Genomic DNA, 17,840 nt, shown 5'->3' with positions numbered 1-17,840 from the left:
GTCTTTCTTTGGCCTGCGCTCTGGAAGTGATCTGTTAATTCTGCTGAACTTTAATGAAAACTGAAACTAAAACTGAAACTAAACTACATAAAAATTAAATAAAAATGCGTTCACAAAATAAAAACTAAACTAAAACTAACAAAAATATGAATGAAACTAATAAAAACTAAACTGAATTGTATGGCAAATTTGAAAACGATATTAAAATAAAACGAATTTAATAATTAATGAATGAATGAATTAATTAATTAAATTCATTAATGAGTTATTGTGCATTGTTACAGTAAGTAATAGCACTGCCAGCAACAATGGTAATAGCGTAATTGCATTACTAGATCACTGACAAGTTGCTAATCTTGTATGCACAAATACAGTATTTGGATGGGGATTTGTAAACCAGCAGTAATCTAGATTACGGCCTGTAATCTACACTGATAATGTGCTTTCATCACAACCAGGCAGTGGTTCCGCACAGGGCCGCATTAAGACCTCACTGGGCCCCGGGGCTATGACTTACTGCAGGGCCCTCCATCATAATAATGATATATACAGCTTAAAATAGGATTTTTATCCAATCAAAATTTTGGATGCATTGCAATTTCATAATTCTTGTTCCCTTTCAGTCGGTCACTACGAGTCACGTCGTGACCGACAAATTGGGATATCGCTTCGATAGACCAATCTACTTTGAGTGTAAACTAAACGAGCCAATGCACATTGGCATGCAGTGCGCCTTGCCTTGAACCGTCTCAAAGGGCACTTACGAGGCAGCACGTACCGGTCCGAACGGACAACACAGCGACCGTTGCATACACCAACCGACAGGGTGGTCTGCGCTCCCGTCACATGTCGCAACTCGCCCACCACCTCCTCCTTTGGAGTCGGAAGGTTCTGAGGTCACTTCGTGCTGTTCACATTCCGGGCCTGCTCAACCGTACAGCCGACGAGCTGTCTCGAGCAATCCTCCCGCCTGCAAGCGCTGCCCCCGGAGGAGGCAGACCCAGCCCTGGCTTTGTTCTGTCCCGTCCGAGTATTAAGGTGCTACGTAGACCGGACACAAAGCTTCAGGACCTCAGACCAGCTCTTTGTCTGTTACGGAGGCCGGCAGAAGGGGAATGCCGTCTCTAAGCAGAGGATGGCCCACTGGATTGTCTATCGAAGCGATATCCCAATTTGTCGGTCACGACGTGACGTCTCCGTTCCCTCCTTCAGGGAACGAGGGTTACCATACGTAACCGAGACGTTACCAATTCCAATATAACAAAATAAGAAAAATACTAGCCTACATAAAAACAAACTTACTGAAGACAAGTAAACAGTCATGATTTACAATAGAACAAAGAAATTGACCTACAAACTCTTAAAGCACTGAATAAGAAATATTATATTGTATAAAATAAATAGACTACAAATAGACTGAATAGTCTTCACTGTATAAATTCAATATACATTATTTTACAAAAGCGATTCGGTCAAGACAGTGAGTGATTTTCTTTCTAATGTTTAATTTACATTATTGACACAAATAGCAACAGCAGCTATATTAGGCTGCTTTGGAGGAATAGGTCACCCAAAAATGTAAGTTATGTTGTTGTTGTTCAAAACCTGTATGAGTTTCCTTCTGTTGTTGAATGTAGATGTATATATTTGGAACAATACTGGTAACCAAACAGTGTCTGTGCCCCCATGACTTCCATAGTATGGATAAAAAAACACTATTGGAGTCAACAGGGACCAGAAACTTTCTGGTGGTTACGAATATTCTTCAAAATATCTTCTTTTATGTTGAGGAGAACAAAGAAATTGATACAGGTTCAGAACAACTTGAAACTGAGTAAATGATGACAGTATTTTATTTTTTGGGTGAACTATATCCCTTTAAAATCTCATCATATAATGCCAGGATAAAGCACATGCTTTATCTTTAACTATTAACGTTAATTTAAGACACAAATGACTATGTTGACGAGGAGACAGCCATTTTGACACAGAACTATTCGAACGTTTAAACACAAGGCGCGAAAAATAACTCTTTAGTTTAGTCAGGCGCTGTATGAGCAAGTGCGCTCCGCGCGTATCAGAAACTAACGCGCGCATTTGCCAAAATGAATTCTGCCAATGCTTAATGTCCCTGAACAGTTAAATTAGTTTTAAAACCACAGCGCTTAAAATGTGTTTAAATGACAAGCTTAGCCTACATCATGACGCGCAAAATTAATTTCTCAACCCATAAGCGAATATAGGCCTATAGAGTTATTTCAAACACAAAAAGCAATATACATATATCAAGTTAATAATCAAACTAACCTAAAATCTGTGGGGATTGGGACGCTGTGTTTTTATCTTCTCCATGTGTCCGGTCTATTTGCGGTTCCACAACTCCCACTCCATCATCAGCTTTAGTAAAATAAACTAGCTGTGGATTTTAGTGACTAACTCATGTTTTCCCCTCTCTCCTCATTTTTTTCTCTCACTATTTTTTTTTAGAATAGTTGACATTTTTACTTATCGAAGATTGTTCTTTGCATGACCGTTTCTAGATTAGACCAGAATTAACTGAAGAGAGGTGAATGCAGACATTAGGCGCAGCAATCACCTGATAGATATGCTACGTGCACAGTTCATTCAAAAGTAAAATATATAATAAATGCATTTGATTGGTAAACCAAATTCAAATGTGACTTTTTAATCTCGAATGCTAATGCATGGAATTTACGGAAAAACTCCAATAAATAATAGCGCTAAAAAGTGATGGTCGTAGTGAGGCTTTGGCGATCGGCGCTACCGATGTCCGTCAATCTACTCCACAGCCAATCATGGGCCCCCTCCTTGCTCGGGCCCCGGGGCTTCAGCCCCGCCTAGCCCAATGGTTAATGCGGCCCTGGTTCCGCACTTCCATAGCAGCATAAAGAAAACCTAGCATGTGAAAGTGAAGAAATGGTGCAGATAACGCAGACTTTACGCTCTTTACCACTGCAGGCCAGAGATGCCCTTGCTGGGAGTCATTTAATCAGCTCATCAGTCATTCATGATGAATGGAACATTGGCCCTTCTCCGCTTCCCAGTTCACACATTAACCATCTGCTAATCAGTTCATCCAGGGAAACATGACCGCAATGTATACGCTCCTCCTGAACGTACTCTTCCAGCACAGCCATCATCAGTCATTATCAGTATGTGGGCTGTGTTTGTTTGCATGTGCAATCTGGTTAAGATAGTTAAGAAGCCCAGTGGAAACATCCTATGCAGCATTCAGAGCGCAACACATGCTGCAGCTCTGCTAGTAAACATTAACTGTCAATTAACTGAACGAGTGAACAAAATATGGAAGGAACTTTATCCTTGTGCATAAACCGGAGAAGCTGTGTTAAGCCTCTCTGGTAGTCTTTGATGTTAGTCAATATTTCCTATAGATCTGAGCTGGACGTAGTATTAGCACACAACACTATTCCAGTGAAGAAAAAAAAAAAAACACTAGAAAAACTGATTTATTTATTTTTGTCTCGCAATTCATATTCTTTAAACTGTGTAATTTGATGGACTGCTTCAAATCTAACAACACACACATGCACACACGTTGGATTCCATGTTCCATGAGAGTCGCCGTAGGTTTTTATACTGTACAAAACTGTATTTTCTATCCCCTTACCCTAACCCTACACCTAAACCTAACCCTCACCAAAACCTTTCTGCATTTTTAGATTTTCAAAAAACTTAATTCTGTATGATTTATAACAAGGGTCTTTGCAAAAATATGGTATGTCAAAATAGATACACGCAATGTAAATGCAGACTAATACTAGAAAAACTATTTGCATCAATGTATATTTTAAATTCCATTCCAATTATTTGTAAAAGTAATGCCTTGTAAACAATCTTAAATGTCTCACAGTACATCTCTATTCTTGCTATGGTTGAGCCATTGCTTACACATTACATCAGCACTCTATTAGAAAACCCTAACTAATTTCAGATCTTCAGTGATTTGATTATTATCTGTCCATCTGACAGTAAAATTTAAATGTTTAATTTTAGTAAACCTAAAGCTACAGTTATAGCAAATGTTATGTGTCCATCTCACAGTAAAATATATATTTTTAATAAACTTGTAGGTAAAGTTCAGGTGAATGCAAATGTATGATGCCACTATAATGATTCCCCTTCTCACGCTGCATCAGAAAACGCTTTGGGAATGCCCCTGTGTGCCCACGCTCTGAATCGCATGTGATATCAGTCCAACGGAATGGCGAAATGTCAGTCGGGGTGACGTAAAGACCAGAGAGCTTAAAAGTGAATCCGAAACAAGCAACGTTAGCTTCTGTATTTTCAGCCAGTGCTCTGTGTAGCCCGTGTGTTCTTCTCTGCCTGCGCTAAACTTTACGGGTGTGAATGCACACGGTCGTTGTGTTGTTTGTTTGGGAATGGAGCACGCACAGTCTGCCCTCGAGGAAGCTGGTTGTGCATCGTGCTCCCGCCGGGTACACTTTGAGTAGTGTGTCTGTGTTTGCGGTCTTTGCGGTTCCTGTCCCGCTGTTGCTGAGGCATGGCGGCGATTGGGATCGCGGGGATCGCATTTGAATCTAGTGCTCTCTCTCGAGGTTGGGAAGCCCACGCTGTGGTCTCTTCCCCCTTCGAGTGAGTCTATGCTGCAGCTATCTTCCTCCAAGGAGGTTGATGTTGTTAGCATTATTGTGATGAGATTGAGGACTCGCCATCTCAATCTTTTGCATATGAAAAGCATACTGCATTTTAGATCGCTCCCTGCCCTCGCTATAGTAAGGAGTGGGGATGCACACGATTTATGTGTGGTTTGTTTTGGAGAGGAGCACGCACAGTCAGCTCTCGAGGGGGCTAGCTTTGTTCATTCATAAATTAACCCTAAATGTGCAAGTGAAAATGCATTACCTTAGATGTTTAGCTCTTCTCTCGCTGGCGTTTCTTCTCGAGGGAAAAAAGTTGTATGCAATGTAATTGAGTGGCTCGCGCATTGCCGAGGCAACGTGTGCATTACCCCGCAGCAAAATAATGCTGCGGGAAACTGAGCAGACGGGAGGTTTCTTTTTGTCTCTCTTTCCCCCAAATGTGTCCAAATGTATGAATTTGTTTGCAGGCTGTTATTCATGATTCTTTTATATTGCATCTTATATTATAAGCAGACCATGCATGTAAATGATGTATATCCTTCTTGTTTTTTAGAAGTTATATATGTGTAAGTGACAGCACAGTGTTTACCTCTCTTCCTCCGAGGAGGCTGATGTGGTCAGCATGTCATTACTACACTTTTGAGGAGTTGATGGAGATTGTAACTAAAAGCGTGCCATAGCATTCTATCACAACCTCCATGTCGGGACCAACCGGTTCTCCCTGTCTCCACACCGAGGTGTTGAGAGCATGGGTTTAACCATTTTTCATTCCAGCTCTTCCGCCCTTATTTGCGAATTTTTCAATTTAGGGGGTTGAATGAGTAGGTTATAGGGTGATGTTTTAAGTGGGACTGACGCTTGCGAGCTATTGTTCCCAGTGCAGCTTCACCCCTTAGGCCCCGACATTTTCCAATGTTGGACACAGGTCTCAGGGGCTGTTGGGTGAGAGCAGCCCCAGCCGTATTCCAGCTCCTCATTCCAGGAGTGTCGCTTCTCGTACTTCCCCAGAAAATATTTGGAGTCAGAGCGGCGCTCCCAGCCGAAGGCTTCTAAGCAGGAGGCGGATCTGTGGACCATCATTCTCGCTAGAAAGTCTTCGACTAAAAGGTCCTGATGCCTATGGCCCAGGACTTCTGAGGGCGGGCCCATCTGGGGAAAAGCAGTGTACACCTCATCATACGGTGCCCGTCTCTGGTCAGTGATCTTAGGATATCAGTCTGTCAACCCTGCCACCCTCGGTGCTTCAGGGCACAGCGGTCTCCAGCGAGCACATCTCTCAGCATCTGCCCGGAAACGTAGCGGTCCTGAGAGGCTCGCTACCTCCAAGTAGGTCTTTAGAGCAGCTAGATCGGCCGTCTCCTGCCGGTCCTCCGCTTCAGGGCACCGAGCTAGCTGCTCTAAATACACCAGAGGCCACTGGTTCCCATAGTAGATCATCTGGCAGCGTGGAAGCTTCTGTCAAATGTGTTTCATTGGGTCCTGCATACTGTAGAAAGATTCAGTTCGGGTCTCGTTCGCCTCTATTCAACGGGGTGTTTCCCACTCTGGTGGGCCCCGAGCAGGCTCTGGTCATGGAACAAGAAGTAGACACTTTCTTGAGGAAGGAGGCCATCGAGGTGGTCCCTCCTCTCGACAGAGTCCGGGTTCTACAACCGGTACTTCATCGTTCCGAAGAAGGATGGGGGGTTACGTCCGATTCTAGATCTACATTTGTTGACTCCAGGTCATGTGGCACATAATTTGCCTGGAGATGCTGGCCATGTTTCAGGCTCTGAAACACTTTCTCCCAGACCTAAGAGTTGTGCTCTCTCACCCCGCACTTTCACCAAGTGTGTGGATGCTGCTCTGGCTCCTCTACGATTCCAGGGTGTCTGCATACTCAACTACATCGACAATTGGTTGATACTAGCTCTTCAGAGCATATGGCGGTTCAACATTGTGATGTCGTCCTCGCCCATATGAAAGAGCTGGGGTTAAGGCTAAGCGCCAGGGAAAGTGTGCTTTCTCCACTACAGAGAACCACTTATCTGGGTGTGGTGTGGGATTCAACCACGACGCAGGCGCGTCTGTCTCCTGCTCAGATCGAGTCGATCCTCACAGCCGTGAAGAGAGTGAGAGAATGCTAGTCACTCACTGTCAGACAGTTTCAGAGACTGTTGGGTCTGATGGCAGCTGCGTCCAACGTGATACCTTTTGGCCTGCTGTACATGAGACCCTTGCAGTGGTGGCTCGGGACCAGAGGGTTCTCCCCCAGGGGCAACCTGCTTCGCATGATCAAGGTCACGCGGCGATGCTTACGTGCCTTAGACATGTGGATAAAACCGTGGTTCCTGTCACAAGGCCCAGTGCTGGGGGCTCCTTGTTGTCATATACGCTAAATACGGATGCCTCCCTCATGGCAGAGATGTTCACAAGTCTTTAACTTGGAGTCTGAGTCAAGTCTGAAGTCGAGGAAACTCCTTGAAGTGGATTGTGTTCATTTCATGGTGTGGAAATCTTCAGATGGTTCCAGTTAACGTCACGGTTGGTTCCGTTCTGGAGTTCCTGCAAGAACGATTCTTTGTAGGTTTGACCCCCTCCACCTTGTGGTGGCCATAGCAGCTTACCACGTCCCTTTGGGTCATTGGGGGGCGAAACCCGTTGGTACACGTTTCTTTCATTTTTTGAGGCCAGGAGAAGTATGGTACAATACAAAGTGTAAGGCCTCTGCGAATATCGCACAAATGAACGATTGAATCTCCGCATTCCACCGGAAAAACTAAAGACTCTCCTCCCCAGCTATCTGCGGTCGTAAAGAAGATCAATGATCAACAGGGCACCTAATTGTCTGGACCTGCTTCCGGTCAAGGCCTGGTCCTTATCCCTTAGGGGGATCTGAACTGCTTAAACCCTAACTATCACCAGGAGAGAAGAAATTCCCTCTGTCTGACACCGTGGGACGGATTTATGCCGCGGATCAAAAACCCAATGCAAGACAGACTCGAGTGCTTGCTTGCTTGCTTCTTCGCTTTTCGCCGTGTTACGAGCATTCCAACTTGTGCTCACACGCTTACCATCAAAATTGATAAGGTGTAAACTATTAACATTTGAAATCAGTTCTAATCAGGTTGACTTCGAATTTTCAGATTCGAGTCCTCTCAAAACCTGAATGAATTAATAATAATTAATTCCCTAAGAAAAGTAATTAGACATTACAAAAGAGTAAAAATGACAGTTATTTATGTCTGTTACGACTCATTATGCTAGCATTCTGCCCAAAATATTGCGGTAAGATCAAATTTATTTCAATTAATTATATCTTAGCATTTATTTGCATTTATCAGCATTTATTTATTAATTATTTTTAATTAATTACAGAGAGAGAGAGAGAGAGAGAGAGAGGAAAGTTGTGTGTGTGTGTGTGTGTGTGTGTGTAAATTACAAATTACTTCAAAAACAATAATTTTACCCCTTGTTGCTGAGAAATATAATGTAGAGATTCAGTATCAAACCTGTTTTATTAACACAATTGCAGTGCTGTGTGCATATAGAACGGTGATTAAACTGACTTGGAGCTACCTGTGCATTAAACAGTTTTAATGCATACCTGCCAGCCAATCAGAATTGAGTATTCAGACAGACCATGGCATAAATTTTAATATTCATATACCAAGTGCATAGTCTTTACACAGTGGAGGTTATATAACAGGCTATTCATGCGATCAGTGCAGGTGCTGCAGGTGTGCTCAATTATTTTGGAGCAACCAGGACATCTGGGTCCAGTCAAATATCTGCATATGCTAGTTTTAGTTGGAACATTTTAATTTCAATAATTCAGTCCCTGCGTTACTAATAATTGACCTCATTTTGGGGAAAACACACTCTTGTTAATGGTGGGTTCATGAAAAATATACAATAAAATCCATATTACCTGGAGTAAAAGTGGCTCTACAAATAAATGTGTCCTTTTCTCCACTGAAAATAGCTTTTAGGTGGTACAATCACGCAGCTATTGAACACAAGGGGGTACGAGACGGGCAGGTTGCACCAACCATCTGTCCCACTGTTTGAATAACAAGCACATCCACCTTTTTCATCCAAAGGCACAATTTACATGCCTGCTTTTAAAGCACACGTTCTGATCTAATTAAGGTATCAGGGAAGCTCTGGACTTTGCTTTTGTCTGTCTGTGAAGTGGATAATTGCTGTGTTGCTTTAAAAGCATCTGCTGGGGGCCCAGTGAAAATAAAACCCTGAATTTAACGACGCTGGTTTAATATTCATTAAGAAAGCAATTAGCAGATTGCTAAGAGTAAAACTGTCCTGCCATTATATTAGCAGAACACCCATCCGTCACTGTGTTGGGTGGTAACTAATTAAAAGTAGCAAAGCTACTTACTTCACTTCATTTTCAGTTGCATAAAAGTGCTCAGCTGTTTATAAAGTAGTAGTTTCAGTCTTGCCAGTAACTTTTTTTTCGCCCACCCACCCACCAAACAAGCAGCAATTTAGAATTAGTTGTTTAGTTATAATATTTACAGGCAGTGTTATTTTGTTGTTATTTATATATGATATCATATTTTTATTTTACTTTAAGTTTTAGTAATTTGGTTATGTGCTTTTCTCATTTTTTAATAATATAATATAATATAATATAATATAATATAATAATTTATGCATAATTTCATATAAATTATTATTATTTTTTATTTTAAATTTAGCTTAAACTTAAATTTATTTATATCAGTTATTTGCCTAGGTATTTCTAAATTTATTTAGAAGAGATAATTGTGTTAATTGTATTTATGTATGTACAGTGGGTACGGAAAGTATTCAGACCCCCTTAAATTTTTCACTCTTTGTTATATTGCAGCCATTTGCTAAAATCATTTAAGTTAATTTTTTTTCCTCATTAATGTACACACAGCACCCCATATTGACAGAAAAACACAGAATTGTTGACTTCCAACAAGACAATGACCCTAAGCACACAGCTAAAATAACGAAGGAGTGGCTTCACAACGACTCTGTGACTGTTCTTGAATGGCCCAGCCAGATCCCTGACTTAAACCCAATTGAGCATCTCTGGAGAGACCTAAAAATGGCTGTCCACCAACGTTTACCATCCCACCTGACAGAACTGGAGAGGATCTGCAAGGAGGAATGGCAGAGGATCGCCAAATCCAGGTGTGAAAAACTTGTTGCGTCTTTCCCAAAAAGACTCATGGCTGTATTAGATCAAGAGGGTGCTTCTACTAAATACTGAGCATTTTTCAGTTTTTCTTTTTTAATAAATTTGCAAAAATGTCAACAATTCTGTGTTTTTCTGTCAATATGGGGTGCTGTACATACATTAATGAGGAAAAAAAATTAACTTAAATGATTTTAGCAAATGGCTGCAATATAACAAAGAGTGAAAAATTTAAGGGGGTCTGAATACTTTCCGTACCCACTGTATGTATGTATGGATGGATGGATGCATGTATGTATGTATGCATGTATTTATTTATTTATTTTTGATTAAAAATATCACACAATTTTGTCACTTATTTCATTCAAAACACCCATGTAGTTGATGTAGCAATGTATTTAAAATCATTTTGCTTCTTTGTCTAATTTACCAGATCACAAAAATAAATAAAAAAAATACTGAAAATCTATCATCCATCCATCCAGTGGTGTAGAAATAACCAATATTGCACATGAACATACCCATAACACGTATGCAGCTATGACCCGCACCACTTGTGCATTTTAACACGTCATTCACTGTATCCGCCCGTCACACTGTATATAGTCCTATCCGGACATGTTTTTCCTCAGGACTTTGGTAGTGTTTTGCAGAAAATCCCATTTAATCCAGTCAGAAGTTAACATGTCTGGCTAATTCTTCTCTTTCACTTTTAATATATTTCCACCTTCCTCAAGTGTGTAACTAAAGCAATATTTAGCATTTCACTACCTGATGCACCTTCATTAGATAATTTAACTTGTTAAAATAATTGGTGGATCTAGTTCTGCTGGCATCTCATTAATAATTGTAAATTAATCCTATCCAAAGTTTGAAAAATTAATCTTATCTGAAGAGTGCTTTCAGTAGAATTTACAAGATGGAATGGAAACAGAAAAAACATTTTTTTGGCTGTTAAACAACAAAGTGCTCAGCCTCTGGTTTATGAGGCGCTGCCTTTAACCACTTTTACCATGCGCTACCAGGATAAACTTATTTTCTGCAGCCGTACACAAGGCTTTCTTAAGGATCTTTATTTAAGGAACACAGCTGTGTGCTCTTTTCTTCCTCAAAATACACTCAGAGAATAAAAGTATCAACCTCACAAGATGAGCTTTAAAGACAAAGCCAGGCACATGCTGCTGCTCAGAGCATTATTTTGCCACAATGAAAAATTGCAACTGAACTTAATTTGCACTTGCTGATAGATGTGAACGCTTTCTTCCCAAAAGACACCTCTATGAGCAAAGCCACTTAATCAGTCCTTTCTAGCAGACGCTTTTCAATGACAATTAAGGCACATTTTCATTATTATTCCAACAGGTTTAATTAATCTCCTGTATGCATTAGTTTATGGCTGTACTAGCAGAAAATGTTGCATTTTATTGAAAGATAACATTGAATGTGACTTGCATTACCTAAATAAGAGCCTACTTAAATGTGAATTCAGTATGTTTTTGTTCACATTTTGCAAAGCTTCTTCGTTCAAACACGCCTGGATGTTATACTGACACTTACTGGCCTGGATGAATATCTAATGAATTTCTATCTAATCAAAAATATCTATCATCCATCCATCCATCAACTATCTGTCTGTCCGTTCTTCCATCCGTCCATCCACCCGTCCATCATCTATATGTCCATCTGTTCATCCATCCATCCACCCGTCCATCATCTATATGTCCACCTGTTCATCCATCCATCTGTCCACCCGTCCATCATCTGTATGTCCGTCTGTCCATCCATCCATTCTTCCACCTATCTATGTAATCAAAATATCCATCCATCCATCTATCATCTATATGTCCATCCATCCATCTTGTCCATCCATCTTCTATCTGTCCATCCATCCATCCATCCATCCATCTATCATCTGTGTCCATCCATCATCTATCTGTCCATCCATCCATCCATCCATCTATCTGTCTGTATGTCTGCCCATTTATCATCTGTGTCCATCCATCATTTATCTGTCCATTTGTCCATCCATCATCTATCCTTCCTTCTTTCATTCCTTCCATCCATCATCTATCTATCTATCTATCCATCCATCCATCCATCCATCCATCCATCCATGTCTGTCTGTCTATATGTCTGTCTGTCTGTCCATCCATCTATTCTTCCACCTATCTATGTAATCAAAATATCCATCCATCTTGTCCATCCACCCATCATCTACACTTCCTTCCATCTGTTTGTCCATCCATCCATCCATCGATAATTCCCTCCCTCCATCCATCCTTCCATCTGTATGCAGTATGTCCGTCCATCCATTCAACTTCAAGAATTTTTTTTTAACATTCTACTTTCAATTCATACTCAGTTGCAGGAACTGACTTTAAATTTTAAAGGCATTAATTTACTTCAGTGAATGATGCACAACCTTGGTAAACACTTTTAACCCTGGTAATGCATTTAACACATTATTAAAGTGAAGTTTACCTTACAGTGTATTACAAGAAATCATATCCCGGGCTCTGTGTTGCCTATTCATCATATTCATGCTTGCATATCTACAGTAAAGTCATATAGACAGCGTTTTATTTAGGGGATAAAAATGCCTAAAGAAATGTGTTCTGGTTCAGAGAGTTCTTGTCCCTCCAGCTGTCCTCTAGTGTGAAAAGAAACAGGAACCTATTTTGATATGTCTGTCTCTGTTTGTCTGTTCTTTTGGAGAGGCTGTTCGAGGTGATACTCTGAGCTGTCAGTGGTACATTGACTTCCTGTGGCATCCTGTCAGAAGGAAGTGTGGCCAATATTATCACTGATAATAGAGCACAAGTACCTGTTTTAGAATCAATCACTGTGCTTTAATGTGCATGAGATTTGGCAAGCTGGACTTCTCCTTGGGATGACCCAGTTTCTTAGAGTTTTACACTAATTCACTCTTAAAGGTACAGTTCACCCAAAAACGAAAATTCTGTTATCATTTACTCACATTTATTTAAATTATGATTACCCTGCAGATGATTTGTAAATTAATATGTTGTGATGTTCGCACCACATAACCAGCTCCATATGTATGGCCTTTCTGATGTAGTAAACTTGCTTGGTAGCTCACCTTGTGCAGCATTGCACTTGAGATGCACAGCGCTCGGGTATGAGTTCTGTGAAACACGAGTCAATATATAAGAGCTCAAAGACTTGTAGAGGCATTCTAAAATGTCATGGCTGCTTCAGCAAATGTGTTTCATCTAACATTTGCTGTTGCTAACACTATTGGCTAAGTTTAGGTAGGATTTAGTGTAGGTTATTTTCAAATGCAATGGAGCATTATTTTTTTTCCTCCACTCACCAGACGTTTCATTTTCTAACTGCTTTGTTATGTACAACAACCAGCTTTATAAAATGTCAATAAAACTAAACATTGTTTTAGCACCACTCACTGGACATTTTACTATTAAAGTGTCATGAAACGTGCAAAAAACTATCTAATATTATGTGCCGAAAATTTTGATTTTATTTTATTTATTTTATTTACCCCCCCCCCACGTGTATTTTGCCCACGGTTGTGAGGTTGTGAGATGGATACTAATTCACAGTTGTCCCCAGCACCAAGACTTAAACATAGTCTGTGAATGAGTAGATATCACAATGTGTGTGGATTGTAACCACTAGCAAAGACAAATTAGCCTGGTTTGTGCCCACCTCTCCCAGCACAGATTTTGTTTTTGCTCGTTCATGTCAAAAATAATCATCTGTTAGTGTGACCATAGAGTCATCCTCTCTGATATTTCTGTCTTCTTTCATGAATAGGAATTCTGAGGCTCAAAAGAACATTGTGCACAAACACTTTGAATTATGGATATCCCACAGCTTTAGAAAGTGCTCTGGGAATGCAGAAGCGGAAGTTTCTCCAGTCTTTTTTTTTTTTTGTCATTCTGAAACCTGAAGCATAAGGCAGGTCCACGGAGATGAAGGCCATTGATTGTTGCATTAAATAATAGAGTAAATAAACAGCAGTAAACAGAAGCAATATTTAGAGTGAGTCCCAGCAGTAAAATCAATGGAGATTGGTACTTAACAACATGTACAACATATAATTATAATAAACTTATATAGTAGGCTGGATATGTTATTGGATATGCAAGTGCACCATAAGAGCCTTGCTACGCTAGCACAACTAGTTGCACTACTATACATGTAATTAAATTTTCAATTCACAAAACAATGAGGCTTCTTACCTGTAGACCAAAGTGTCATCTGCCGAGCTGTTGTACTGAACCTGATACATCCTGATTCCAGGGAAATGTTGTTGTGAAGGCCACCTGATGAGTGCAGAATTTGCCGTGAGTTCAGCAAGTACCACCTTCCTCTCCTGAGACCTGGTCTCATTGCTGACGGATGAAGTCGACTTTGCGGAGGTTAGAATATCGGATGGTCCTGGATCAGGTTCTCGGATTCGGTTAGTGCTGTTAGCTAAGTGTGGCAGCGGGTTGACCACCAACTCCACCGTGCCTGTAGATTCCCCCGCGGCATTAGATGCAATGCAGGTGAAGACTCCTGTATCCTTCAATGAAGTGATGTTGATCTCCAAGCTCCCATTGCTAAAGCTTAAAGTACGGGAGGTGTTAGCGATTAGACGGCCTTCTGGGGATATCCAGTGAACGTCTGGGTCTGGGTCCCCATTGGCCTTGCATTTCAGACTGGTGGGCTGGCCCTCCATGGCGAAGGTTTTGGGAGATTTCCTTGTAATCACAGGGGGATCACAGATGAACTCCTCCTCTGGGATAGTCCAAAAGTACTTTGCCGTAAGGTCTGGTGGTGACGCGCAAGTTTCCAGGTCATCCTCTCTCGTTACCCTCCTTAGCCAGAGTAGCTCACAGTTACAATGTAGTGGGTTCCCTCCAAAACTTAGGACGAGGGAGGAAAGGGGTGACCCTTTTGACTTGGCATAAACTGGTATCCTAAGGAACAAGGGATCAGGGGGTATTTTCTTTAGCTTGTTGGATGTCATATCCAAACGGGCTAGTTTGTGTAGGTTCGAAAAGACTCCTAGAGGGACGTTCTCTATGAGGTTATGGTCCATGTTGAGAGTGTTCACATTGGTGAGGCGTCCTATAGTCTCCCACGGGATGTCCACCAGGTTATTGTACGAGAGATCCAGGTCCTCAAGAGTCCCCAAAAAGTCATCAAACGCATGTGGGGAGATGTTGTGCAGTTGATTGTTGGCAAGGATAAGGTGCCGGAGGTTGGTGAGTCCTCGGAAGTGGTCGTCCGTGATGACGTTCAGGCGGTTGCTGTCTAGGTGCAGCGCACGCAGCCGCTTAAGATCGGCAAAAGTGTAAGGCATAATCTGGCTGATGGTATTGCGGGACAGCGTCAGGTGCAGGAGACTTGTCATGTTTGCGAAGTCCCTCCTCCTTACCGACGTGATGAAGTTCTCCGTGAGACGCAGCTCTACTGTACGCCGGTCAATGACTGTTGGCACAAAAAGCAGGCCGGTCTTGGCACAGAGGATGGCTAGAGATGGCGACAGGTTCTGGCACATGCAACGTTTGGGGCACAGCTGTCCCGACGCAGACACAGCCAGCATCAGCAGGGAGAAGATCAGCCACTCCATCTCTCGGGGGAACTGCAAACAAGCAAACACAGTGTGCCAGTGTAATGACATCTAAATGCACTCTCCACTTGAACGTTCAAAGCCAATGACTTTGAAAAAAACACACTGTCACTGTATTGGATGGATAGCCATAAACAACATCATGCTGTTGACAGTGGCCTAGAGCTAGGACAGTAGTTTGTAAAGTATGTTTAAGTCGCTCTTGGGCTCCATATACAAATCCTCACTCAACCCTCATGTTCCGTTTGTGGTCTTTGAAATTCCAAGTTTCATTTAATACCTTGAAAAATGTACCTTACATTGAAGTATCTGGTTGATACTTCATGACTTTTTCTAGTCTAATTTGAATTGATTATAAGCAAAATGTCAAGGTTCAGCTGTACTGCATAATAAACGTTATATCACTTGGGGTCTTAGAGAGCGCTGATATAAAACATCAATGCAATGATTAATGATAAAAAAACACATTTCAGTCACACTTTATTTGAATGTCAATTTCTCACTATTACGATTTTTGCCTCAATAAACTCCTAATTTGCTGCATATTAATAGTTAGTAAGGTAGTTGGTAAATTTAGGTATTGGATAAGATTAGGGATCTAAAATATGGTCATGCAGAATAAGGCATTACTATGTGCTTTATAAGTACTAATAGACAGCCAATATGTTACTAATTTACATGCTAATAAGCAACTTGTTAATAGTGACAATTGGTCCCTATACTAAAGTGTTACCTACAGTTGTTACTTAGGTACTGCAAAAACACAGAGATACTCACTCTGGGCTTTGACTAGGTCAGAGAGTGATATTAAAAGCATATCATGAAAATGTAGTTATTTAAAAAATGTTTTTTTGTATCACTGTGTATCACAGCATTCTAGATATGCTGATATCAAAAGTAAGAATCCTTGTACCATGGTAACAGCAAAATGTGGCTTTTCCATGTTATGGTTACATGGTAATGTAGAATCAACTCATTATAAGTAAGCTTGTGTGGAGATGATGATGTAAGGTGGCAGACATATGTAACCTCTTGAAACTGCATTAAATATCCTAGTAGACACTGCAACAATACAAATACTGTATGTTTTCCAAAATCAAACTAGAGTCCTCTGAGAAAAATAAAAAAAACATTAAAAAAGAGACCAGTACAAACAATTATTACATACTGTATTCAATTCTGTCTTCTCTTCTCAATCACAATAAAACCAATTCCCATATGACTGATAAGGTTTGTTCTAAAGTATCTGTCCTTCATGAAATGAGTGCATCTCAGCAGGTCTTGAGACTTAAAATATAGATTAATCTTTGTGTATATTAGGATGACATTCAATAGAATTGAAACAACAACATTAGGGATGCAAATCTGACCTGCTTAAACAAAGTTGTGGCAAAGTCTTTGTTTTGCTGAGATGCATCTGACAAACTCTTTAATAGATTTGTAGCTGTTATTGTGTGGTTATGCTATGTCATCATAAAGCTGCCCCTCTGGTTGACAATAGGCCTATTTATGACGTAATTTCTGCTGCTACAGCCATTGGCTTTACAACATAACGATCTACTGTATGTGAGAATCGTTATAAACCATTAAATGTTTTTAGTGTGTGAATTTGGAAAAAGGAATAGTATGAAAAGCCATGACACTGTATGTAATACAATTTTGAAGAATGTGATGTAATGATACCCATGTTTTCTATGTATTTATTTATTTATTTGTTTGTTTGGTTGGTATTTAGAAAGGAACAAAGACTGAATCCATTGTATCCATGGACTAGTAACTTGATAATAGTTGCCTTGAGCGAGCCAAAGGATTTGCATTTCATCATAACACAGCCATGTAAAAAACTACAATGTAAAAAAAAATAAAAAATATGGGAACAAATCAGACAAATACTCTCATAAGGTTTGTTTAAAGACTGCTCTGATCATCAAATTCATAGAAAGTTATCTCTGATGTATCAATCTGATTTGGCATCCGATTAAATGTGAGTTTTTCTGTACCACTGGCGTCACCAAACAGTGTGCTGTTCTTTTGACTTTATTACTGTCTTATACGTGTTTAATTGTTGATGATTTGACATGACTCTGGCTTGTTTTGTTCTTCAAAGCTCATCTCAGAGTTACTGTCATAGCAACAGGTCTGTAAGCTCAAACCTGAGCAAAAGCAGCTTTATTTAACTAACAGGTTTCAATACCTGCTTTTATAAACAGTGTATTAAAGTCACAATTTATATTTCTGTTTAGAGTTTGGAGGCAGATTTATTTATTTATTTGTTTGTTTGTAAAAAGAGTGCATTAAATGTATCAAAAGGGACAATAAAGACATTTATCATGTTACATGCAATTTCGATTTAAATTGCTGATGTTTTGAACTATCTGTTTATCAAACAACGCTGCAAAAAAAAAAAAAAAAAAAGTGCAATGTT

At 40.3% G+C, this 17,840-nt stretch overlaps 1 protein-coding gene and 1 long non-coding RNA gene across 2 annotated transcripts in view; both read right to left on the bottom strand.

Annotated features, from left to right (window-relative positions):
- The window catches only part of LOC107758158 (uncharacterized), an 18,193-nt gene extending 9,452 nt beyond the window's left edge, over positions 1–8,741 (bottom strand). Inside the window, exons 1-2 of the long non-coding RNA XR_001641994.1 lie at positions 8,730–8,741; positions 3,440–3,445 (exon numbers count right to left, since the gene is read on the bottom strand). This is a non-coding gene — a long non-coding RNA (uncharacterized LOC107758158). The remainder of the gene's footprint in view (positions 1–3,439; positions 3,446–8,729) is intronic.
- Positions 1–17,840, bottom strand: part of LOC107758157 (leucine-rich repeat and fibronectin type III domain-containing protein 1-like protein) — a 127,023-nt gene that overhangs the window by 31,238 nt on the left and 77,945 nt on the right. The window contains exon 3 of the mRNA XM_016575826.1: positions 14,037–15,427. Coding sequence (XP_016431312.1) covers positions 14,037–15,415 — 1,379 coding nt within the window. The 5' untranslated portion in view covers positions 15,416–15,427. The remainder of the gene's footprint in view (positions 1–14,036; positions 15,428–17,840) is intronic.

This window comes from Sinocyclocheilus rhinocerous, unplaced genomic scaffold, assembly GCF_001515625.1.
Source record: "Sinocyclocheilus rhinocerous isolate Xijiao unplaced genomic scaffold, SAMN03320098_v1.1 scaffold894, whole genome shotgun sequence".
Classification (NCBI taxonomy): domain Eukaryota; kingdom Metazoa; phylum Chordata; class Actinopteri; order Cypriniformes; family Cyprinidae; genus Sinocyclocheilus; species Sinocyclocheilus rhinocerous.
This window is presented reverse-complemented; position numbering and strand designations above follow the sequence as displayed.